Genomic DNA, 26,685 nt, shown 5'->3' on the forward strand with positions numbered 1-26,685 from the left:
ATACATTAGTTATAGCCAATTATAGCAACAAGCGGCCAAATGGCCATGGATCGATTACCTCAGGTATGTTGCTAGAAACGTTCACAATACTTCAATGCAAGTCATTAATTAAAAAGGGTTTGTCGCAAAAACAAATGCCAAGATTTTTTATTTATAGCTCTGGTGGTCATTTTGTGCAGCAAAGCCAAACATCTTGGCAATATGCACAACTAAGGATGGTACTGATCACTCCTGTGAAGTTTCATTGAAATCCCACAAGCAGTTTGACCTGTGAAAGCCAATTTCATAGCTATGGCGGCCATTTTGTGCAGCAAAGTGGACTGTGCCAGCAATATGCACACAGGGGACTTACTATGAATACTCCTGTGAAGTTATGTTGAATTCCTACCAGCAGTTTGACCTGTGAAAGCTAGACAATATTTTTTTTATTTATAGCTCTAGCGGCCATTTTGTGCACCAAAGCCTAAAGTGCCAACAATATGCACACATAGGAATGGTACTGATCACTCCTGTGGAGTTTTATTGAAATCCCTCAAGCAGTTTGACCTCTACAAAACTGCCCTGCCCCGGGGGAACATAGATTTTCTTCATATGTATATAGTAAAAATTAAAAAAAAAAATTTCCTCTCAATCTACAAAAGCTTAGTTTCCATAGCAGCCAGTGACTACCTTGAAAGCAGCCATTGACTTTTCATAGCAAATTGTAAATTTTCATAGCAACCAGCAAACATAAACTTTCCATAGCAATGAGTGAATCTACCATTGAATTTCATAGAAAGCACTTGCAAGGAAACCATTTATTTTGTTTAGCAAAGAGTGACTTTTAATTGAACAAACTTGGTAGACACTCACTAGAAGAAGTTTTATGCTTAATATCTAAGCTCTAGCTCTTTGGGATTTTTAAAATATTTCATTTTGTTTTTACTTTATACATATAAGGAAAATACTCTGGGGTGTGGCCAATTTCGACCCAAGGGCTTTTATTTGGACAAACTTGGTATACACTCACTAGAAAATGTTTCATGGCAAATATCTTAGCTCTAGCTCTTTGGGTTTTTTTTATAATAAGAGCCCTTTTAAACCAGGTGATGGTCCCCAAATAGGTCTAGACACAGAAAAGTACACCTTTTGTTGTTTCAGAATTATGACCCAGGCAAAGTTCAAAATGCAATAATTCAAGAACTAGAACTGCCACTGTCATGGCATTAATACCCCCGTATACCACTTTGTCAGAATCTACAGTGGCCATTTAGAGCTCAAGGACAACCTACCTGCCAAATCTGAGGTTAGTAAGCCAGTGCTAAGTTATGTATTCTACATGCTTCAAATGTGACTAAAACTATCACTAAATGTGATTAATACCCCCACTAGACTGCTTCTGATGAGGATGTTACTAGTAACATAATACCTAGTAAAAGAATTGAAATGTTATGGTTGTGGGCCATTAAAGAGAGTTATGGTTCTTGTATGTTACATTTCCTTTCAATGTGGTTGGCCATTGATGAAGTTTTATTTAATTACTCTGTAATAAGTCCAGAAAGACAAAGAAAAGGAACAAAGGGCAATAACTCTATAAATACTGAAGATGGAGTTATAGTTCTTGTGCACTACACTTCCTCTTATTGTGCTTGACCATTGTATGAAGTTGTTTCGAATTCCAACCAGTACCTTTTCAGTTATTCTCCGGACAAGTAAAAGTATGAAAGGGCAGTTACTCTGTATTTTGTCAAAATGGAGTTATAACTCTTGTGCACTGCACTTCCTTTTAATGTCCTTGACAACTGTATGAAGTTGTATTGAATTCCAAACAGTAGTTTTCAAGTTATGCTCTGGACAAGGAAAAGTAACAACCATTAGTCTTCAAGTTATGCTCTGGACAAAAAAAGCAATGGAAAAGTAACAAAGGGCAATAACTCTGTAATTAGTCAAGACGGAGTTATGGTTCTTGTGCACTGCACTTCCTCTCAATGTGCTTGACCATTGTATGAAGTTATATTGAATTCCAAATATTAGTCTTCAAGTTATGCTCCGGACAAAAGAAAGCAATGGAAAAGTAACAAAGGGCAATAACTCTGTAATTACTTTAGATAGAGTTATGGTTCTTGTGCACTGCACTTCCCCTTATTGTGTTTGACAATTGTATGAAGTTGTTTTGAATTCCAACCATTAGTCTTAAAGTTATGCTCAGGACAAGGAAAATGCAACAGACGTCTGGACCGACCGACCGACCGACCGACCACCGGGTGACTCCTATATACCCCCCCAAACTTCGATTTTGGGGGTATAAAAATGTCAAAATCAATACACTGCGGACAGGCATTCGTAAGCATTTGAGCAGACAAGCTTATTATAGTAAAATCGCTGTGACCTTGACCTTTGACACAGTCACCTAAAAATCAAAAGGGGTCATCTAAACGTCATAAACAACCTCAAAACCAAATATGAAGACTGTTGACCAAAGCATTCTTAAGCAATTGAGCAGACAAGCTTTTTAGTCAAGGCCCTTGTGACCTTGACCTTTGACCCAGTGACTTTAAAATCAAGAGTGGTGACCTAATGGTCATTATCAACCTCCATGCCAAAGATGAAGACTGTTGGTCAATGGTTTCTTAAGTTATTGGGCAGACAAACGTTTTGAAGTCTAAAGTCCCTGTAACCTTGACCCTTGACCAAGTGACTTCAAAATCAATAAGGGTCATCAACCAATCATGACCAATCTCCATGTCAAATATGAAGACTTCAGGTCAAAGGAATCTTAAGTTATTAGGCGGACAAGTTTTTTTTAATCAAGGCCCCTGTGACCTTTATCTTTAACCCAGTGACCTAAAAATCAAAAGAAGTCATCTATTAATCATGGCTAACCTCCATGCCAAATATGAAGACTGTGGGTCAAAGGAATCTTAAGTTATTGGGCGGACAAGCTTTTTGAAGTCAAGGCCCCTGTGACCTTGACCTCAAAATCTAAAGGGATCATCTACTACTCATAACCAATCTAAATACAAATATCAAGACTTCTGGACAGGAATCTTAAGTTATTGGGAGGACAAGCTTTATGAAGTCAAGGCCCCTGTGACCTTTGACCCGGTGACTTCAAAATAAATAGGGATCATCTACTAACCATGACCAATGTAAATACCAAATATGAAAACTGTGGGTCAAAGCAATCTTAAATTATTGGGCGGACAAGTTTTATGAAGTCAAGGCCCCTGTGACCTCAAAATCAAAAAGGGATCATCTACTTACCATGACCAATCTATAAACCAAATATCAAGACTGTGGGTCAAAGGAATCTCAAGTTATTGGGCGGACAAGCTTTTTGAAGTCAAGGCCCGTGATCTTGACCTTTGATCAGGTGACCTTAAAATCAATAGGGATCATCTACCAACCAGGAGCAATATAAATAGCAAATATGAAGACTTTTGATCAAAGGAATCTAAAGTTATTGGGCAGACAAACTTTTTGAAGTCAAGGCCGCTGTGATCTTGACCTTTGACCTCATAATCAATAGGGATCATTAACTTACCATGACCAATCTAAAAACCAAATATCAAGACTGTGGGTCAAAGGAATCTTAAGTTATTGGGCGGACAAGCTTTTTGAAGTCAAGTCAATAGGATCATCTTCTTACCATGAGCAATATAAATACCAATTATGAAGACTGTGGGTCAAAGGAATCTAAAGTTATTGGGCAGACAAACTTTTTGAAGTCAAGGCCCGTGACCTTGACCTCAAAATCAATAGGGATCATTTACTTATCATGACCAATCTAAATACCAATTATGAAGACTGTGGGTCAAAGGAATCTTTAGTTATTGGGCAGACAAACTTTTTGAAGTCAAGGCCCCTGTGACCTTGACCTTTGACCTCAAAATCAATAGGGATCATTTACTTATCATGACAAATCTAAATACCAATTATGAAGACTGTGGGTCAAAGGAATCTTAAGTAATTGGGCAGAAAAGCTTTATGAAGTCAAGGCCCCTGTGACCATGACCTTTGACCCAGTTACCTCAAAATTTATAGGGATCATCTACTAATCATGACCAATCTAAATACCAATATCAATAAAGATGACTGAAAGGTCCCCGTACACAAACTTTGCAATCTCTATGTGACCATGACTTCGGTAGCAGGGACATGGATTATGTGCTTCACAATGGTAGTCATGATAATAACGATTAGTGTTTCAATCCCTCAATAAATAATTACTTAATGGTTGGAATACACATTTTCATATTTTTATCCGAAGTTTGACCCCAATGTGTGACCTTGGCCACGGGCACTTGAATTTTGCATGTGACACTCCGCCTTACAATGGTGAAAATTTGTGCCAAGTTATATTAAAATCACTCTATGCATGTAGAAGTTTTGTTCTGGACAAGCATTTTTCAATGACCTTTAAGTGTGACCTTGACCTTTGCGCATGACTCTGCTTCTCATAGTGGTAAACATTTCTATGAAGTTCCATTAGAATCCCCCCTTATATTTCACACCTGTAGTCATGAAAATGACCATTTGTGTTTCAATCCCTCAATAAATGATGACTAAATGGTCCGAATACACATTTTCATCTGAACTTTGACCCCATGTGTGACCTTGACTTTGGCCACAGGGACCCAAATTTTGCAAGCGACACTGGCTATATATTTGTGCCATGTTCTATTGAAATCCCTCTATGCATGTAGAAGTTTTGCTCCAGACAAGCATTTTTCAATGACCTCTAAGTGTGACCTTGACCGTTGACTTAAGAGACCTGGTTCATGTGTGCGACACAGCTTCTCATAGTGTAGAACATTTCTATCAAGTTTCATTAAAATTCCTTAATGCATGTAGGAGATATGCTCGGGACTAAATTGTGGACGCCGCCCGCACGCCAAGTGGGAACCCATTTTTCAAACTGGCAAATAAATATAACAAAGGGCAATAACTCCAAAATCAGGGAAGGCAGAGTTATGGTTCTTTTGCATTGCACTTCTACCCAATGAGATCTATCTACCTTGGTATCTCTTACCAGGGAAAAAAAACCTTTCTTTGTAGAGGCCGAATATAGACTGCTTCCCCAACCAAACTAGCCTCTTTTTTCCCCTGTTTGGTCCTCAAAATTCCCCAGTCTTTTAAATTTTCCCATAGAATTTAGAACAAAATTAAATGGTGTTGAATTAAGGTCTTTTACTGCCTTTTACCACTCTACTAAATCTTAATTTTCTCTGGTTTTATTGCATCAATTCCTTTTAATTTTGGCAAAAAAAGGTTCTTTATGCTTCTTAAAATTAACTTTGTTAAATATAGATGTTATTTTCAAAAAAGGTTTTTTGGTTGTCTGCTACAAAATTCAATTTCCCTGTAACTGATAAACCCAAGTCCACTTTGAGGTCAGGACTTCTTGCAGCCAAAAAAATAACAATGACTCATTCAGCCACCAGGTGTATTATGTGCTATCTCTTACAGATGGCGGGAGTTTTAACAAGATGTTATATTTTTATCTTTCCATAAAATGGTCTCATGTGTTATGTTTTTCAAACAATACCAAAATTCCTGACTATTTCAATTCAAAAGTGTGTCTATAAGCTTCCTACACAATTAAACTAAAATGAATTCTGTATAAACCAACTCGTTATAATATTATCCTGCTGGTAAATTTCAGATTGTTGCTGCTGCCTTAACAACACTCAGTATTAAATTTTAAAAGTTAAATACTTGATGAGTATTCTTTTATAACACTATTTTATCCTTATTCACTGTATTCTTTTATAACACTATTTTATCCTTATTCACTGTGATTTATACTAAGTACTGTGTTATTGCATTCAACTGTTACACTGACAAGTCTTACTTTGATATTTGTATCATGACCATCAATATATCTTCTGAAATATATATTTTCCTTAATTATAATAAAAGAACAAGACTAGTAATAATTCCATGAAGTATTTAGAGATCTCCTGCACAAGTTGTTGCAAATGAATAGATAATTCCAGATGATGCAACTAATATGGTTAGAGCCATATAGTTCTTACCTTATAGTTAATTAGCTTTATTAGTGGTTAAGCAACTTGAAAGCTGAAGTGACTATATCTGTCATAGACTGGACATGACTATCAATGCACTCTAATATAATGACTTGACATTCAAAGCTATGCACAAAAGAAGACAAGCTATTAACAATAATCACATTTGACACACAAATGTACATATTTCCAGTTGTTTTTTTTGTTTTTCTAATTTTAACACTTTTTTCGTCTAAGTATGAATCATTTCCATTTTGTTCAATTTTACATCTGAAACTGTGCACATGGTCCAAATTTCATAGGTCAAGAAAGGTCACTTAATCATAGCTGTACATCAAAGGACAAGAATTTCAAAAGACAAGAAAGTAGGTCACTGTCAAATTATCTAGGTCAGCTGATATCACAGTTCAATTTTCCATCTGAAAATGTGCACATTGTTCAAATTTCAAAGCTGTACAGCAGACAAGAAAGTCACTTTGTAAAATTATTAAGTCAGCTAATTTTACATTTAAAACTGTGCAAATGGTCCAAATCTCCATGCTAAAGGAAATAATAAGAGAATTTCATTTATTTGACCGTAGTCAATGTCAATTTATTTAAAGTCAAGGTCACATCTAAATAAATCAATGTTTGTTTGGTAGCAAGTGTTCTTTTGCCTAGCACAAATACTATGTACAATAACCGTGAAGATTTACTTTGAAATCTCTCAATTCATGATGACTAAATGGTCAATACTCACATTATCATTTCATTTAGCTAACCTTGGTCAGCTGCATGTGACAATGACCTTAGTCAGACGGACGTAAACTTTCCATCCAGCACTTCTCGCAATTTACCATTATTGCCAAATAAATAACAATTCCTCAATGCATGTAAAAGTTTCACTGCCGACAAAGTGTTTTCCTGACCTTTAAATGTGACCTTGACCTTTGACAAAGGGACCTAGTTCAGTCTCAGGATGGTGGGTATTTGTGTCAAGTAATGCTACCATCCCTCCAGGTATCCCAAACAAAATCTGGAAATTTCATGTACTATCTAGTGACCTTTGCATATATTGATCTGAATGATGCAAGTATGATTGTTTTATGATTGTGAATATTTTTAATAAAAGATTATTGAGTATTCAATTGACACACATTTTTGTATTTTTACTCGAACTTTGGCATGCGACAATTAGCCTCACAATGTAATATTCAAATCCCCCCAATACTGTCTATAATTTTGTGTGATGTATATTTAAAGTATAGACATTCAAAACAGCAGTTGGGAAAAGCATCGACAGGTAAAAATCTGTTTCTCTACCTTTTTTACCTAATCTTGAATGCACAGCAAGCAGTTGTTATTAAAGGCAATTGAAATTTCTTTATAATGAATGCCTTTGCTTTGATAATGTTCGTATACTTACAGAGAAAGTAGTTTTAAATCAAAACAGTCTGATAAACTTTCTATCATTCAGACAGCTCGATTTGCTTATCACAAATGTTTTCATATATCAAAGGCCACTTTTAGATAGACTGTTATACTAACCATGTGGGACAGAAAATTTTTTTTATCATCTTGATGAAATCTAGTAAAAAAGTACTTTCAGTCCTGAAATTTGATTTTTTGACATATGAAATGCACAATTCGCTTTTAAGGAAATATGCAAACATATTTTCTGTCATACAGGTTATTATAAATTATTTGTTCTTTTAAATTCTAACAATATTTTTATAAACTATACAGCAGATAAATAGCTTTATATGCTTCAAACAACAAATTATTAATAATTAGTTTGTAAATGATTCCTGGTGCAGGGCTATTTTAAACACAGGGCAATCTTCAGCAATCTTGGTAAAAAGGTTGACAAGATGTTTTATGCCCAAAACCTTATTTTTATCCCTTTGGCTTTGAATAAATACATTAAAGGATAATCATCAACCCCCACCCCCATTCCATCAGGGGACAAATTTTAACCATACTTATCAATTTTACTTTTAGTACACATTACTTATACGATGTTCAATACCAAACTTCTAAGCTCTATAAGGAAAACGCATAACCCTTGTGGCAGGGCTAATGTAGACCCCTGGCCATGGGCCATAATTTCAACAACCTTGTAAGAGGTCCACTAGAAAATATTGCATGCCAAATATCTAAGTTCAGCCCTTGAGGTTCAAATGAAAAGATTTTTTTTTATGATTTTACAATATAAATTTAAAGAAAACTAGTAAGCCAGGGGAAGGGACAGCACGATTTAACAGGTTTAAGGTGGAGAAAATGCAAATTTATCAAGACCTTTTTCCAGTGCTGGCTACTTTTGAATACAATAACTTTGATAGTTTAAGAAAATGGATCTAAACAAAAAAGCAGGGCTTAACATCAATATCAATTTCCATGGGTCAAAAATTGGATGCAGGCTCTATAAAGCGACATAAGGCCCACACAAGTGTAAATGGTTAGTGCATAGGTAAAAGTAAAAATAACTTCATATTCTGCCATAATTGTATTCAATTTTATATTTTACTATGCAAATATTATAATCCATGTGACCCACATATGGTTTGGCAACCTTGAACGGTTCAATATCTATATTTCATCTTTTCAATATTTTTCAATATCAACTGCTGGTCAATCAGTATTATAACAGTCAATCTTTTGAATTATATATAGTCAATTCAGCTCAACTGACAATAACAAAATAAGCATAATGTTACAACAAAGTCAAGGGGTCCAATCATTGACTTTAGAAGTCCAACAATTACATGTAATTCAAGCCGTCTGATTCCTTCATAAACCTTGGTACTTACTGATTATAGTGTCTGGCAAAAACTTATGTACTGGAAGGTTTGTCTATGAAGGGTTTGTTAAGCATTATGTACAAACCCAGTATCATATCATAAAGGAAAGAAATGTGCATTCCAGGAGACATTTTAGGGATATATGGTAAATCCCTGCAAAAGGTTAACCAAAACCAAAAAATCATGACAGTAGTTCCACTTTTCTTCTTTAAAAAATGTAGCTATTAAAAAGCAAATTTTGACCAACAGGCATGAATTTTATAACCTTTGCAGCCAATATGTTTTGCTACATAATTATATGCTTTGGGCAGAAAAGTTAGAGAAATTGTATATCCTGATAATGCCATTACAAATTCCTCTTTACAGTAATGGAGCTACAAATTCCGAACAATTGACATTATCTATTTTAAAGCTCACATGAGCTTAAGTGTGCAAAAAAAACCTTGAAGGCCAGGTCTGATAAATGACCTTATTTTACTTTATACCCCTTTCAACTTTTGTTGTGTACTGGGCTATATAAAAATTTGAAAAGCATTATAAAGTTTACATTTCAGTTGACAATTTTATTCTATGTACAACAGCATTATTGACCTTTTCACATGATTTTACAATACAAAGAAAAAACTTCCATAAAATGACAATCTACAAAAATCACGGCATTTTTTTTTTATAACAAATGGAGCTTTACAGTTAATGACATTAAAAACAGTCTCTGGCAATAGTATGCATGCTAAAAATGGATATATTTGCTCTATAGAAAATAGAAGCTAAATTAAAACATGACAGACAGTAGTAAATGTTTGGTAACATTGATGCAATAGAATAGATTGATTTTACTGCATTAAAACACTATTAAAATCCGTATCATTTTTTTCTCTCTATATTCCTTCACTACATGAACTATATGAAATGTATCGTTTTGCTCCTTTTCTCTCTACATTAATTCACAGTTATAACTTTTATTTCACAATTCACAGAAATACAATAATCCAATATTTAAGATGCTCGCGGGTTCATGAAGCTAGGCCTATCCTGCTATCACCTATAATGTAATTGGGCCTAATTTCCTGCCTAACATTGAAGCCTACTTTCCTTCTTTCTAAGACTGTAGAATTTATTCTTGTCTGCCTATCATTGATGATCACCTACTATTGCCTATCAATTGAGGAAATAAAAATAGTTCTTAACAAAACAAGAAATACACAAAATGCAACAGACGTTAAGAAAATTTAATTTTAAATCTTAAATACAAATTTTTCTATTTTTCTTTAAATGTCATCATTTTCTTCTCTTTAATAAAAAAATAACTTTTTAAGCTCATATAAATGATGAAGGGGTACATGAAAAATGTAGATGATATAAAAGGCAACTAACCAGGAATGAATGATATGTGCCGAGATTCAAGACAGTTACCATCTACCTCCTCCTCCTCTACCATAACCTAAAATATGAAAACATAGTGCTCAAAATTCAACTATTTGTATGCAATTTCTTGGCATGTTGATATAATATAACTTATACAACCTTTGCAGTCTAAGCAAAATGCAATAGTTCTATTGCATAAACATTATTCTCAACCCTAATGTGGAATGTTCGTAGAAACACTGTACTTTATCACAAAAATTGTAACTGAACATTTCCAGATTGTTTAAGGCTGAAAATGATATTGAATGGACTAACATGCATTTCTTATTGTTTCAAAATTACTTTGTCAGAGTACTCCAACTGAGTAAGACTGATTGGCATTACTCTGTAAAAAGTTAACTCTGGTACGACTCCGACGCCCATCATGTAAGATAATCACAGAGAACAAGTGTGTGAAGTTTCAACCAATTCCCTACAGCAGTTTTGGAGATACCAACTTGCATGTACAAAAACTTCACAAAGTGTGACACTGACAAGGGCATGTGAAAAAGCTCTCCCTATTCTTCAAAAAGTCAAGCTAAAAATACAAATAAGTATCTTGGATGGAAGTCAAAATATTTGTGTTTTTTTCCAATTTTGTCAGCAATTTCATGGATAACATTCATGCAAAATTTGCACATTCTCAGTAGGCAAGGCTAAAAAGTGGTGTAACTTGTTACCATGATTATCACTTTTTCATTTAACAATTACTGAGCATTTTTTATAACAAGCATGCATATACATTGATATAACAAGTTTAACTTTTATTTGAATTACTTTATATTTCAATATCAAAATATTGGTTCTTTTAAATATATTATAAATTTGTACCTTGGCCATAAGGACCACCACCACTCCCCCGCTGTCCATAACCACCTGATCCTCTCATTGGTCCACCACCATAACCCTGATCACCATATCCTAAACAGACAAACTCAAATATAACTTCTGTTTAACAGTAGGTTATCAAAATGTTTTTTGAACCATGCCTTAACAATACTCAAATTTTCAATACAGGTTAAGTACCTTTTTAGATTATTTTAACTTTTCATTTGATCCTCCTCACTTCCCAACAAAAACACACTTCCCATTCCCCAAAATTGTATTGAAAAAAAGAGTTTATGGCTATTTATATTTGATCTCAACCCTTAAGTATATCTTTCAAAACAAAACAAAAATATGTAATAGTTAATTACAATTTGGAAACTAGAAGTATTGAATAACTTCATTAATGCAAAGAAAGTGTGTAAATGGATTTCAGGGCAAGATGTATAATGTAAGTAGCCATAAGCATTAAGATATTAAGCAGAAACTGGCTGAAAGAAATGAAAACATTGTTCCAACAGAGCAGCCTAGCTATTTCCGAAAAAGAGCAATTATCTGCAATATATTGGCCAAAATATAATGCAATTTAGTTTTGTCTTTATTTTTGTTGGCTGCACTGTAGCAACTTTTACAAGGTGATCAGGTTTACTTGTCATGTATCAAAGGTCAGAAGACACAGGTGTTAGGACTGTGAAATCGTATCAAAACCTACCTTGACCAAACCCTTGACCGTAATAGTCACCTCCACCAAACCCTGCAATAACACCAACAATAAAAGGACCTCTTTTTTGCTATACACAAGCAAGGTTCCACTACTCGTTCATTATTTTGAAGCAAACACAATAACTAAATATGAAAAGATCTTGGTACATGACTTATTGCCAATTTTCATAACTTCATAAACTAGCTTTATAACTTCTATGTTCGCTTTCATAAGTTTTTCTAATGTATAATCAACCATTAATTTGCATTTATAACCCAGACACTTAAATTTTTTTTTTTATTAAAAGGAGCAAAGGAAAACATCTTCAATATATAAAACTACATATTTCCATATCAAAACCACTTCACTATTATGGCTTGAACTTAATACAGTTCACAAACAAGAATAGATAACTTACCACCACCACCACCACCTCCACGGCCACCACCATAACCTCCTCTTCCACCACCTCTTCCTCCTAAAAGTAAATTTGTGATCATTCAAGACAAGTTACTACCCTACTAAAATCAACAAATAATTACCCTAATAACTACCTTAATAAAATGTATGTACATCCATAATATACATGCCTACTGAAACATTCTTTTCAGAAAGCTAAACAAGAGGACCACGCTAGGTCATAGTTCTTTAAAGCTGCATACCTACAGATGAGCCACAATATCTCAAGAAATCAAACTTGAGTAAAATGAACCAATACTTAAAGAAAAGTAAAAAGGTTCAAGATTCAAGTAATAATTAACATGTTATGTGCGATTAATGACTGTTTTTGCATTAATTATCCCTACATTTCTACTTTGTCTAACACAGAAAGGGCTATTTTTGCACTATTTGACCTCTTTTTGGTAATTTACTTGAATTGCAAAAGTTGCTTGCAATTTGTAAAATACATTCTTTTTTCACTTCACAATATTTCACCTTTACATACATTTCAAACAGTGCATGAGGCTTAGCATGAATCTGGAGGCATACTGCTTAAAGGTAAAGTAAGTCATTGAGTCACATTAGGGTTGGGGCATTCGATTAATTAACTTTAGCAAAGGTTTGTTAGGCAATGCTTAATGCTAAATTGCTTAAAGCATAATATTCTCTCTAGTCCATTTTTTATACAGACTTTAAAGGAACTCCCCTGAGGTTTTTTGACACAACGGGACTTAAAAATATTTTTCAAGATTTATGTTCCAACTGATTAAACCATTTACTTATGTGCAAAATTTCTGATCAGGCCTAAAAAAAAAAATTGTTTTGTTCGGGTCACCCGACCCTACCTAATAATATGCGCCGACCCTACCGTTTTTTTTCGTGTCCAAAAAAAAAAAAAAAAAATCCATGAAAATACCGTATTATTGAGGTACTCAATGAGCAGGGTGAAGGGCAATTCAGGCGAAAATTTCGCTGTGTATATTTCCATTTCGCTCTCCCAATTGATCAAAGAGAAGTCAACATCGCCGATAAAATCTTAATTCCCAAACAGTAATTACTTGCCGATGTAAAGAGCAGAGATTGTATCCGCCCATATGACGACTGCTAATTATCATTATCCAATCAGAGCATCGCTATGTACTACCCTTCTACATGTATGCAAAGCGATAGACCGCCTACTCTAAACAGTAAATAATGAGAGCATCGACCCGAAACGGGTATATTTTGCGAGTTTAATACGGGATTTGGCGATAATTATAGATTATTTTTTTCCGATCATCTAAACACGTGCAAATCTTCCATAATTGATATACACGCGGTGTTTAACCGAAGTAAAGGCGATGTGCAATGGGTTTTTCACGGCTATCACAAAACTGTTAGTCAGTTAAAAATAATTAATTTCATTTGGATGATTTCAGTCCGTTAACATCAATTAAAAATTGTTATGTCGCTCACGTCATGGCTTGGAGTGAAATGCCCAAACCTAGCAGTAAAAAAAAAGTTACTGATTCTGATACACCTAATACACGCGAAAATTTAAGAAAGCCAATTCGCAAAAATCTTATGATTGGTATGTTGTAGACAGTGAGAGTGTTTTGCATTGTTATCTTTGTAGAAATGCCAAATTTGACACAGCTTGTACGCACGTGGGCACGACTTCCTAAAACTACGAATCATGATCGGCATGCGACATATCGGTCGTATATCATGTGCTCATGTATATAACAACAAAATTTGTCAGGAAAGAAGTGTTCTTATTGTTTCAATATATATATTTGTTTTAATGTCATAAATATGACGCTCAGATTAAGATTTATTAATATTGTAAATTTCAAAAAGCATTATTTATAAAGATATTACCGAGTTTAACATTTCATGAAAATAAAGGGAGGTAATTAGAAATTTATTTTCTATAATTTCTCAGTCGAATTTTTCAATAAGAAATGAATGTATATAATTTTAGTGATCAAATATAATGTGCACAAATGTTTGCAGTACATATTTTACATATTCTTCGATATTTGAAAATTGTTTTATAAGCATAATTATATGCACATAAATCTGACATTACAACATAGTAGATCATAAAAGAAATTTCTGTAAACAGAACATAGACAGATTTTATTAATCATTATCCAATGTAACTGTATCTTCTGTTAAAAGTGAGGAAAGTAAAAATATAAAGTTAATTTATTCATCATAGTTTTCTTACACATTATTATCAAAAATATATGGGAAAGCTTATAAATAGCTGATAAATAGATTGTGTTTCTATTCTAGTTAAAGGATGTATAGTCATGCATGTTAATGCATACACATTGGGATGTTTCCCTTCTGCCGATTTTTCACAAGGAAGTCACTTTTCCCTAAAATTTCCCTCCAGGATGAGCCCTGGGTACGGTACAGGTTTTATCGCCGCTCTTAGTTACAAAATGGCGGATCACATCGTCAATATTTGTAAAACGGCGTGTGATCTTCACCAGAAGAACGCTGAGAGTTTAAGATTGTTACACCTGAAATGTCTTTTGAAAACATAGAAGGGATGTATTTGTGCCACCCGGGAGGGATGTCAGAAATTTCCATATCTAAATTTCAATATACTGGTGAAAAAAAAAAAAAAAAAAAAAATCCGACCTACCCTACCTCCTTGAGAGCATGTTACCCTAACAAAACAATTTTTTTTTTTAGGCCTCATTGGCTCACTCCCTTTTCCAGAATAATTGTTCCAATTGTGGACAAGAGCATTGCATGCAGTGTTTACGCTCGTCTGTCAAGAATTTTTAGTCAACAGGTGCATAACTCCAAAAATATTGCTTTCAGAGTAATGCCCCTTATCTAACAATTGCTTCTTGTCGCAAAAAGGAAATATTCCAAATTTCATGTCGAAAACCTTTGAAATGTTTAAGTGATGGGTAACATTAAAGGTTTTGCAACAAGATGTTGAAGACACAATAGCATGAAACAGACAAGCTAAATATGACCAAAAATAGAAAAAACCTTCCAATACTTTTCACTCAAATAGGGCCAAAAGAAGCACAAAAATACAATTTTTAACTAATTTTTGCTTTGTTAACTTCTGCTTATCTGTTGAAGTACCCCAGATGATCCAAGTCCACCAATCTGCAAGGTGACTAAACAACTAAGCTCAATTCTAATGGTTCAATTATTGTGTCTTCCAAGCTTTTTTCTGACCATTTTTGATGACTGATATTGGGTCAATTCTTGGGGTCGGGCCATGTACCAAAACAAGAAGCGCCGCAATGCGACGAAAACCAGGTTTTCAACGACCAAATTTTGATGTGACAGCAATCAATAGGTCAAAGTACACTGAAGTTATTGAGTAGAAGCTGAAAATTCTATTGTAAGCAAATGACCTTGAACTTGCTCCCAGATTTCTAAGTAGCAATCCAAAGCTGCCACTCAGCAAGTTTATTGTCAAAAGGTCAAAGCAAACTCAAGTTATAACATGAAAACTAAATACATTAACCTTGATCACAGACACCTGGGTAGCAATCCCAAGCTGCCTCTTGATATAAGCTACCCATTCATCAAGTTTGGTGTCAAAAGGCCAAAGCAAACTAAAGTTATTTAGTGGAAACTGAATTTCTATTTTTAATAACAGTGACCTTGACCTTAATCACAGACACCTGGATAGCAATCCCAAGCTGCCTCTTGATATAAGCTATCCATACACCAAGTTTGGTGTCAGTACGCCAAAGCAAACTCAAGTTATTGAGCAGAAACTGAATTTCTATTTTTAGTAACAGTGACCTTGACCTTGATAACAGACACCTGGGTAGCAATCCCAAGCTGCCTCTTGATATAAGCTATCCATACACCAAGTTAGGTGTCAATAGGCCAAAGCAAACTCAAGTTATAGAGCGGAAACTGAATTTCTATTTTTAGTAACAGTGACCTTGACCTTGATCACAGACACCTGGGTAGCAATCCCAAGCTGCCTCTTGATATAAGCTATCCATACACCAAGTTAGGTATCAATAGGCTAAAGCAAACTCAAGTTATTGAGCGGAAACTGAATTTCTATTTTTAGTAACAGTGACCTTGACCTTGATCACAGACACCTGGATAGCAATCCCATGCTGCCTCTTGATATAAGTTATCCATACACCAAGTTTGGTGTCAATAGGCCAAAGCAAACTCCAGTTATTAAGCAGAAACTGAATTTCTATTTTTAGTAACAGTGACCTTGACCTTGATCACAGACACCTGGGTAGCAATCCCAAGCTGCCTCTTGATATAAGCTATCCATACACCAAGTTTGGTGTCAATAGGCCAAAGCAAACTCAAGTTATTGAGCAGAAACTGAATTTCTATTTTAGTAACAGTGACCTTGACCTTGATCACAGACACCTGGGTAGCAATCCCAAGCTGCCTCTTGATATAAGCTATCCATACACCAAGTTTGGTGTCAATAGGCCAAAGCAAACTCAAGTTATTGAGCGGAAACTGAATTTCTATTTTTAGTAACAGTGACCTTGACCTTGATCACAGACACCTGGGTAGCAATCCCAAGCTGCCTCTTGATATAAGCTATCCATACACCAAGTTTGGTGTCAATAGGCCAAAGCAAACTCAAGTTATTGAGTGGAAACTGAATTTCTATTTTTAGTAACAATGACCTTGACCTTGATCACAGACACCTCGGTAGCAATCCAAAGCTGCCTGTTGATATAAGCTATCCATACACCAAATTTGGTGTCAATAGGCCAAAGCAAACTAAAGTAATTGAGCGGAAACCAAAAGTTGACGCCCGCCCGCCCGTCGACTTCGGCATTACAATAACCCGGTTTTCGTTGAAAACCTGGTTAAAAACACTTCGGCTGCATGAACTTGGAAGTTAATAAGGGATTGTTTTGTAAATAAGATACTTTTTAAAAACATACCTCGGCCACCACCACCACCTCCCTTTTCTTCTGCTTTCTTTACTTGCACATTGTGGTTATTTATTACAAATTCGTGTTTTACTGTAAAGGAACAAAAATCCAAGTGAAGGTATTCAAGTTATTACTCTTTTTTTCTCTCTCCAGAAACACTCAAATATGTAAATATATACAAGATGCCAATTCTGCACATCAATGGATATCTATAAATTATATAAGTATATTTACTCTCAGTGATTTTCCTACCTATATAACAGACTCCGATAAAAGGCCTCTTCCCAATTGAAATTTTCTTTCTATCATGCAGTTTTCCCAAAATCTGAACTTAAACCTGCTTTTTACTTCCCAAATTAGCAATTTTAGAGATAATTTTCCCCAAAATCAACTGGCTAAAGCCTCTTCCCAATTAAGTGAGAAAAAAATTGTGTTCGTAGACACCAGATTGGTGCCATATAGCCGAAACCTCTCAAAAAGATGGCTATTATTCAGTTATACATTTATTGGATATTTCCAATATGGCACTGCATCAATTGTATTTGTGATAGTTACTATTAGTCTTTAAAGCCAACATATCAACTGTAGCATTTGTGTTAATGAAAATTACTGAAATGAACAATGTGAACTACTATTAAAAAATGTACTATTATTTCATTAAGTGTTAAAATGAATTGAAATAATACTTACAGACACATTTGTCTACAGTGTCTGTATCTTCAAATGTGATGAAACAAAATGGTTTTTGTTTTCCTGTATTTTTGTCAGTGACCATGTTTACTTGTTCAATATTGCCTTCTTGTCCAAAAATATCCCGGACATCACTCTCAGAATCTTCTTCTTTAATTCCCCCAACAAACAACTTTTTTGTAGATTCTGAAGACTCTGCCTGACCATCATCCTAAAATATTTATTAGGTTTTTGTGAACTAACACAGGTGGCTGTTGGCCAAAATGACTCAAATTAAACTTGTACATACTAAGTTTGATCACATACACTAATCATTCCACAAACTAAAACAAACTCAAAATCACTTTCAAAACAAAGGAAAGTTTTTTCTGCAAAAGATTGTCAGAATTTATCTGCAGACTTCAATTTTCACAGAGACATTTTATATCCCATGTCCCAACAAGGATTAAGGGCTCTAATTACCTTTTTAGCCAAGAGCCCACGGGTAGAAGAGCATTTCTTTGAGGAAACGGGAACTTTGTCAACAGCAATGCTCATGATGTATCTTTTATATGTGTGCAAGAAATGCATTTCAATATACTGTTTTTGACATTTTTAACATTTAGGAAAATTATATCAGGGTTGCCAGCACTTTGGTGAAATAAAATTCCCTGACTTTTCCCTGACTTTTCACTGACCAATTCATGTTTTTCACTGACCAAAATCGTCAAACACATAAACAGCCTCCTGACCTCCCCTATAGCCGTCCAATCCTCCCATTATATTTTAGCATGTAAACTTGTATTTATTTTCCAAAATATAAAACATTTACATCAAAGTAATGATTCAAACATTGTGTTCTACTATTCTTAACTATTTCTTTTCAAACACAGTGTGACTGTTGGTCAGTGAAACATGTAAAACATATGACATGAAAATCAGAAGAATCATAATATAAGCATCTGTATTAGAAATCACATAAGTCACTCTTTCCTTCCTAGTAGTAACACATAAAACACCAAGACTATAAGAGTAATACTTGTATGACAAAACTTAAAATTCAAACATCTCTAAACTATAAGAACAATAAACATTTCACACAGTTACTTGTATAAGGCATCATGATAAACTCCACTGATTGTGAAAACAATAACATAGGGCTCATTTTGGCATATCATGAAATAATCACTATAAAATTAAAGACTTTGAATGAGTGAAGTAAGTTAGTGTGAAAAAAAGTTAGTGTGAAAAACATAGCATTGCATAATTTAACCAGTTTCCATCATGTTTGCAAGACAAATCCTCTTGTACAATTTCTTAGTGTCAAAGCAAAAAGCAAAGCAGGTTATATGCCAATATGGTAGTTTGGTATACATGTATACTGACTAGATTTTGTTAGTAATTAAAAGCCCTTCTAGTGATCATGCACAGAAATAGCTAGACCAATACAGAATACAGTGTACTGACTAGATATTGCTAGTAAGTCTTTAGGCTGAATGATATTCTAAGGTAAATAATGGGTATTATAATCACTAAGTTAACATATAATGCTTCTTAATATCACAGTTTACTGTTATTTGAATTTAATGCTTAACTGTGAGAGTTATAAAGTCAAATATAAAATGCCTAAAGACTGCCATAGCCAAGAAAGACCTTCAATGCGTATATTTTTCGACCTTTGAAATAATTTTTCCCTGACTTTTCACTGACTTTTCAGGATTGTCATTTTTCACTGACCAAATTTCAAAATTCCCTGACAATTCCCTGACCTTGAAAAAATACCCAATTTCCCTGACTTTTCAAGTCCGCTGGCAACCCTGTATATATTACTATCAGAACCTGATTATATTGTGTTGCGAATTTGGATCCCTACTGGAGCATTAGGCTACAAGTGAATTAACAAAATCTAAAAGATTACCCCTCTTGGCATTGCTCGTTTTGACTCAACTTCTCTCCCATCAATATGGTGTGGTCTGTTTTCCTGCGCATCTTCTACACTTTTTGATTCACTGTATGTTACAAAACCAAATCCTCGAGATCTGTAACATTAAAAATTACCAATACTAAAATACCACATCTCTAGCAGAAATAGGAGCATTAAGTAAATCATTAATGGAGGCCCCATATAAACTACCATCATTGAATAGAAACAATAAAATTTGTTGAATTGACAACCCTTATAAAAAATAAGTACACAGGTCTCCTTAAATACTGTTTCCAATGTCACAAAATACACCTGTCAAAATACTATAAGTGTCCTAGATTTTTGTATAAATATGCTGTTGGCAATTTTCTTCTCTAATAAATGTGGCCTTGTCCTACTGACAAAGTTTCTAGTACTTCATCAAATATTGATGAACATTTGTATCAAGCAATACTGAAATCATTCCATTCACGTTGAAGATAAGCTTCTTAGAAGATAAGGACTTTTCATCATCTGAAGTGACCTTAACTTTGTGCAAATGGCCTTGGATTATGCATGAAATGCTTGGTCTCATGATGGTGAACATTTATGTGAGAATCTCTTTTTCATAGACACATTTTCATATCTCTTTCTGACCTCTATATTTGACCTTGATCTTCGTTCAAAATGACCTGAATTATGAACATGACAATGCCACACATTTGTGCCTAGTTATACTAAAATATTCCCATGCATGTAAGAGGCCCCAGACCAAGTCTGGACATCATCTCTAGACTCTACTGACCCTGACCTTGCATACATTTCCCCGATCCATGTCTTGTCCTTAACATGTCAGATCAATACTGCAAATTTATGATGATAAATATATCTATAGACACACAATTATTTGACCTTGATGTCTTTTTGACCTTGTTCTTGTCTAAAGGGACCTACATGAATTAAGTATGCAACACATAAATAAACATGTTATTTTAAAATACCTCAATGCATATAGACATTTTGCTGCAGACAAGCATTTTCCCGATGTGCGACTTTGACCCAGAATTATCATATTTGCCATATGTTGTAGGTTACACCATAATATCCATCCTCATGGTTAATGAGCTAAAGTTGTAATTATGGTAAACATAGATCAACAATGTCTGACCGTAACAAGCAAGTTATGAATAATCCATGGACACCAAATGCCTACCTTTTACTTTGTGGGTCTTTCATGACAACAACATCTACAACCTCTCCCCATTGTTCAAAATGTGTCTTTAAACTCTCTTCTGTTGTTTCATAACTAAGACCACCAATGAACAGCTTCCTGAATGGTTTTGATTCTGGTTTCTTCCAGTATTCACCATCTCCGCGACCACTTCCCATTACACCACCCGCGTCCACGCCCCTTCCTCCACCACCTCTTCTCGTCCCCACCCCTAATGTAAGAATATATTTCATAGCATTAACAGAATGAGGGGTATGCATCAAGATAGATTATTTTCATTCACATGTTGAAATTTATGTCAAGTTTGTTTTTCTTACACAAATTGCAACATTTTGGTCACATTTCAGTAACCTAAAAGCTACCAAAATGGATTTTGCATACCAAGACATTGTACATATTGGTTATGATTCATCAAAATTCATCATAGAAAAAAAATGTTTAAACACTACTTTTATGTAACATGCAAACATAAACACTGCTTTTATCTACCAGTCCACCATGAATGAGACATAAAAATTTATAGCTTAATGAACAGTCATTCTTACCTCCATATCCACCACCATAGCGCCACCACCACCACCACCACTGCCATAGCCACCACCATATCCACTTTGATCATAGCCACCTCCATATCCGTAACTACCATCATCATACCCACCACCTCCACCACCACCACTGTATCCATTATACTGGAAATAATGAAAAATTTAGGGGGTCTTAATTCTGGGGTGGTTTAATGTACATTCAATGTAATCAATTATCAATCAATTACTCTCTTAAAAGTAATTGTAATTCAATTGATTACAGAGGCAAATGTGAGTAATCAATCTTAATCAATTACAATAAAATCTGAAAGTAATTGTAATTTAATCAATTACTGATCAATGTAATCATCCCCAGGTCTGAATGCATATAGACATTTTGCTGCAGACAAGCATTTTCCCGATGTGTGACTTTGACCCAGAATTATCATATTTGCCATATGTTGTAGGTTACACAATAATATCCATCCTCATGGTTAATGAGCTAAAGTTGTAATTATGGTAAACATAGATCAACAATGTCTGACCGTAACAAGCAAGTTATGAATAATCCATGGACACCAAATGCCTACCTTTTACTTTGTGGGTCTTTCATGACAACAACATCTACAACCTCTCCCCATTGTTCAAAATGAGTCTTTAAACTCTCTTCTGTTGTTTCATAACTAAGACCACCAATGAACAGCTTCCTGAATGGTTTTGATTCTGGTTTCTTCCAGTATTCACCATCTCCGCGACCACTTCCCATTACACCACCGCGTCCACGGCCCCTTCCTCCACCACCTCTTCCTCGTCCTCCACCCCCTAATGTAAGAATATATTCATAGCATTAACAGAATGAGGGGGTATGCATCAAGATAGATTATTTTCATTCACATGTTGAATTTATGTCAAGTTTGTTTTCTTACACAAATTGCAACATTTTTGGTCACATTTCAGTAACCTAAAAGCTACCAAAATTGGATTTTGCATACCAAGACATTGTACATATTGGTTATGATATCAAAATTCATCATAGAAAAAAATGTTAAAACACTACTTTTATGTAACATGCAAACATAAACACTGCTTTTTATCTACCAGTCCACCATGAATGAGACATAAAAATTTATAGCTTAATTGAACAGTCATTCTTACCTCCATATCCACCACCATAGCCGCCACCACCACCACCACCACTGCCATAGCCACCACCATATCCACTTTGATCATAGCCACCTCCATATCCGTAACTACCATCATCATACCCACCTCCACCACCACCACTGTATCCATTATACTGGAAATAATGAAAATTTACAGGTATAAGCATATTACTTTGAAAGTAACTAATGACACAGACACTTAATATTTTTGGATAAAATAATCGATTCTGAACTGTAGACCAAGTGTCATACCATCCCTGACAAGACTCAGTTATGACATCAAATTTTCATAAAGGGATCAAGTGATCCAATTACATAAAGTAACCTTTGTAGTTGTCAAATTATACATACTGAAGTTCCTTCTTTTAATTGATGCAGGGCCCTCCTAACTAGGTAGCGATAACTCAGTTGGTTAGACCACTGGCTGTCACTCCTGAGGTCCCGGTTCAATCCTGGGTAACACCCTTGGGATTTTTTACAGACACTTTTGGTGTTTCCCACCTAACTAGAGGTGTACTGGAAAGAAATGCAGGTTATCCTCGCATGTATCAGTGCTATACACTGGGCAGGTAAAAGAACCAAGTGGTCTTTTCAATAAGAGCTAGGGATTCCCTTGTATCTCATAGCTTTCTCTAAAGTGGCTAGTTTTGAATCATGTCTATGTCCCCGCAAACGGTTTGACATTAATGGAAGATAGATCGATAGCAAGACTAAGTCGCCTAAAGTTTCTACATATCACAATAGTTTGAACATCCAACAGCACATGACAATAAAACTAAATCCTTCTTGGTAAATGTAAACTTGATTGGTGATATGTAGTCCCTGCCAATACAAAACATGATCATAAATCAATCAACACCCATTTCAGTGGGTTTTTTAGGGTCAACTGGGCCCCAATACGAATCCGGGTCAGCTCGGCCCCCGAGTCAGCTCGGCACGGGTCAACTCGGCCCACTTTTAAAAATGGGTAAAAGACATCAAAGGACTCCTATTGTCACGGGCTATTATTATCAATCAATGTGTATGTTAAGGATACAGTACCGATTAATTAGGAGATAATTATGATTGACTCATTCATTCAAATTTGATAAGTGACCACCTGCAATTAATTAGAAGCTTATGCTATAAAGTAAACATGTTTTTGTTTCATGTTTTTGAAAATTACTGTACAAACAAAATGCATCAAAGGAAACACATTTTTATTATATCTTTATTCACAGGCACAAGAAGTATCAGACCTGGGAAGAAAAAATATGAAGTTATTTTATCTGTTCATATTTTTTCTTCCCAGGTCTGATAATCGTGCCTGTGTCTATATTAATTTTATCGAATCTGCAAGACAAATAAATAACTTTTTTTCTAAATATACTTTATTTCGGCAGTGGTACAATGTATAATAATAATAAGATATTTGTTATTATTCATTTACCTTAACAACATGCAAAGCAAAGTAAATATGTTATAGGCCTATATATTTTTGTAAAGTGGGCCGAGTTGACCCGGCCGTGCCGAGTTGGTAGAGGGCAGAGTTCAGGGCTACAGATAACATTTTGTGTATATTGGGTAATTACCCCTTATTTTGTGATCTATTGGGTTTTTTCTATTTTCTTTGAGTTATTTCTGTATTTTTTACCCTACCCCCTCTAACCAATTTGGGTTATAAAGTACAAGTTCATGCATTTTACCCAAAATTTTTGACCTTCATTGTAGACATTTGTAGGTTTTGTACGGTAACAAAAAAGCTACTTACTACTTTGCTTTATGGTTTATCGGCCTAGGAGATTTCCAAGTTGCCTTATATAATTTAAAGGTTAAAACAGTCTGAAACAGTATGATCTGCCTGATGTACGCGTTAAGTAATAATTTTCGTCTTACGCACCAGTTCAAATGTAGTTTGTATAAATAAGAATTCATTTACTTTTTCTTACCCTTAGTTATTATTTCTATTGGGTTTTTAGACATTTTAATTGGGTAATAACGCAAATACGCATGTTATCTGCAGCCCTGAGAGTTGACTCTTTTCCCCCCAATACTAACCCAGGGTTCCCGCTGTCGCTCGCCTATGGCGCCAAATGCGACAAAATATTAATTCTGGCGCATAAAATCTTTAATTGGCGAATTTTACTGGCGCCAACGTAAGATAAAAGCATCCGACAACTAGTACACTTAAATGTCATAAGCGGCCGCGTCAATTACATAAGCGGCCCAAATGTGAAAGGTCACGCGCTATTAGTTTGTTTATCGGTACCGTATAATCAATTATGTCATCAATTGTGTGACACTTTGGGAACATGTGAAGATGAGAGTGGTAATTTGTTAATTGGAACAATTTACGCTGATAATTACATGTGTGGTCAACAGGTGTTAGTTACTTAGTAGCGAACAGAGAAGTGAAAGATCGTCCGTGATGTTGACAAACCTTAAACTTTAGGTAAGTTGACTCAAATAATTACAGTTTGAATATTAAATCGGATGACAATTAAAAGAATAATTTCACTAATGATTGATCTAAAGCCACTGTTACTGCAATGTTAATATTTTCATTTCTGATTGTAAAGGGCTGAAGTGTCTATTCATATGCAAACCCTATTAAAATAAACAATATTTTTCATTGTTAAAAATACTTAGTATCTATTTCATATTTTGTTCTCATTGATTTTTAGATGAAGTCAATTTATAGTAATGTTTTGTTTTTTTAATTTTGTATCTGTAGATCACCAGATTGTCGTGTAGAAGCTGTGAAAGATCTTGGCTCAGTCCAGCCTGTGAGAAGAACTGCTATACTGGCAAAACGGTGGAAAACAGGATGACTAACTTAACATGATGTTCTTGATTACATTTATGCTGTTATGTGTATTTATTTAAATAGAATTTGAAAACCACATAATAGTATGTCTATATTTTAGATAATAAACATGTGCAGCTGTAATAAAATGAAATATTATAAATATGTGTTTGTAATCATAATGATATATAACTGCTAGCATATCTTAGCAAAGATAGGCATGTCTCCCTTGCAGAATTATTGGCTCCAACTTTGGAGCCATTGGCTCCAACTTTTTCTGATTGGCGAATTTGGTGGCGCAAACTAATTTTGACCCAGAGGGAACCCTGCTAACCTTCCTCAAATTATGTAAAATTCACTGCCGCTATAACCTAGATTACATATCATGTATATATAGTAGACTCATAACGTATTTGTTGTATACTACTGCGTAAAATATAGGCAGTGTAAAACATTGTGGTCCATTCCACGAGAATGCCGTCAATGCATTAAAATGACAATATACAGATCCATAGGACATGTTGTTCCCAAAAGCAATAAACATTTGTATGTCCTAGATGAAATGCATGGTCACTGAAATGACTCGGTGCCTATATAGTTTAATGCTCAACTGACCCGGATTTACATAAATTGGTGTTCTTTGTTCGACATGAGCACCGCCATTTTGACGGGCGAATAAATTATCCGACAACGTGCAACCGATCTAACTGAATTTATTTCTAATCATAATTTTCGCAACATGATTTGGTTCGATGAATTCATCTTTACGGTTTAATTTTATAACTGGCATTTTTAATAAACTTTAAATATCGAATGGAAACTTGTAACTTACTCCGTAATCCATAATGCTGTTTCTTGAGCTTCACCGGCAAAGAGGGAACATGTGGTGTGGTGACGCTTAAATCAGACCAATCAATGGCAAAAGAAAAAGAAAACTTTTGATTGGTTCGTTTGTGCCACTCCAAAGGCAATCGCAAACTTTCGGCTCTTTCCGGGAATTTCCGGAAAAGCCCATCGGCGTAAAATTATTGATGTTTAATGACGTCTATAATTATTATTATAATTTACTTTAATAAAAATGTACTATATCTGTATCTGTTCAGGTACGTAGAAGAACCACTATTAGAAATAAAGATAATTTATAATAGATCTAGAAAAGAAATCTTTGTTTTATTCACATGATTCATTACAGCACGGATTTATATGTAATATAAATCCGTGATTTTAGTCGGAAGTTGGAGCTATTAAATATAATCTATAATGATTATATATCTGTGATTCTTATAAATGAAATATTGAGAAATGTTGATAAAATAAAATGCATATTTTCATTTTCCGTATTTTCACTGTAAAA

General features: G+C 34.7%; 1 protein-coding gene across 1 annotated transcript; it reads right to left on the reverse strand.

Annotated features, from left to right (window-relative positions):
- Window positions 1–9,336: 9,336 nt before the first annotated feature.
- Window positions 9,337–26,312, reverse strand: LOC132748898 (heterogeneous nuclear ribonucleoprotein A1, A2/B1 homolog). Its single transcript, XM_060738569.1, has 11 exons — window positions 26,164–26,312; window positions 22,539–22,680; window positions 21,974–22,205; window positions 19,644–19,764; window positions 17,747–17,957; window positions 17,066–17,146; window positions 12,139–12,198; window positions 11,730–11,771; window positions 11,024–11,113; window positions 10,163–10,229; window positions 9,337–9,943 (listed from the first exon to the last, which is right to left on the reverse strand). The coding sequence occupies exons 1-10, from the start codon at window positions 26,173–26,175 to the stop codon at window positions 10,198–10,200; spliced, it is 1,023 nt and encodes a 340-aa protein (XP_060594552.1). The 5' UTR covers window positions 26,176–26,312; the 3' UTR covers window positions 9,337–9,943; window positions 10,163–10,197.
- Between the last annotated feature and the right edge of the window lie 373 nt (window positions 26,313–26,685).

The sequence above is a fragment of the Ruditapes philippinarum genome, unplaced genomic scaffold, assembly GCF_026571515.1.
Source record: "Ruditapes philippinarum isolate M1 unplaced genomic scaffold, ASM2657151v2 ctg535_1_1_1_1, whole genome shotgun sequence".
Lineage (NCBI taxonomy): Eukaryota > Metazoa > Mollusca > Bivalvia > Venerida > Veneridae > Ruditapes > Ruditapes philippinarum.

Coding starts and splice junctions, on each gene's coding strand:
- LOC132748898 (XM_060738569.1), bottom strand. Junction 12,199..17,065: donor AGGTGGTGGTGGTGGCCGAG/GTATGTTTTTAA, acceptor ATTTACTTTTAG/GAGGAAGAGGTGGTGGAAGA. Junction 11,772..12,138: donor TGGAGGTGGTGGTGGTGGTG/GTAAGTTATCTA, acceptor GTGTTATTGCAG/GGTTTGGTGGAGGTGACTAT.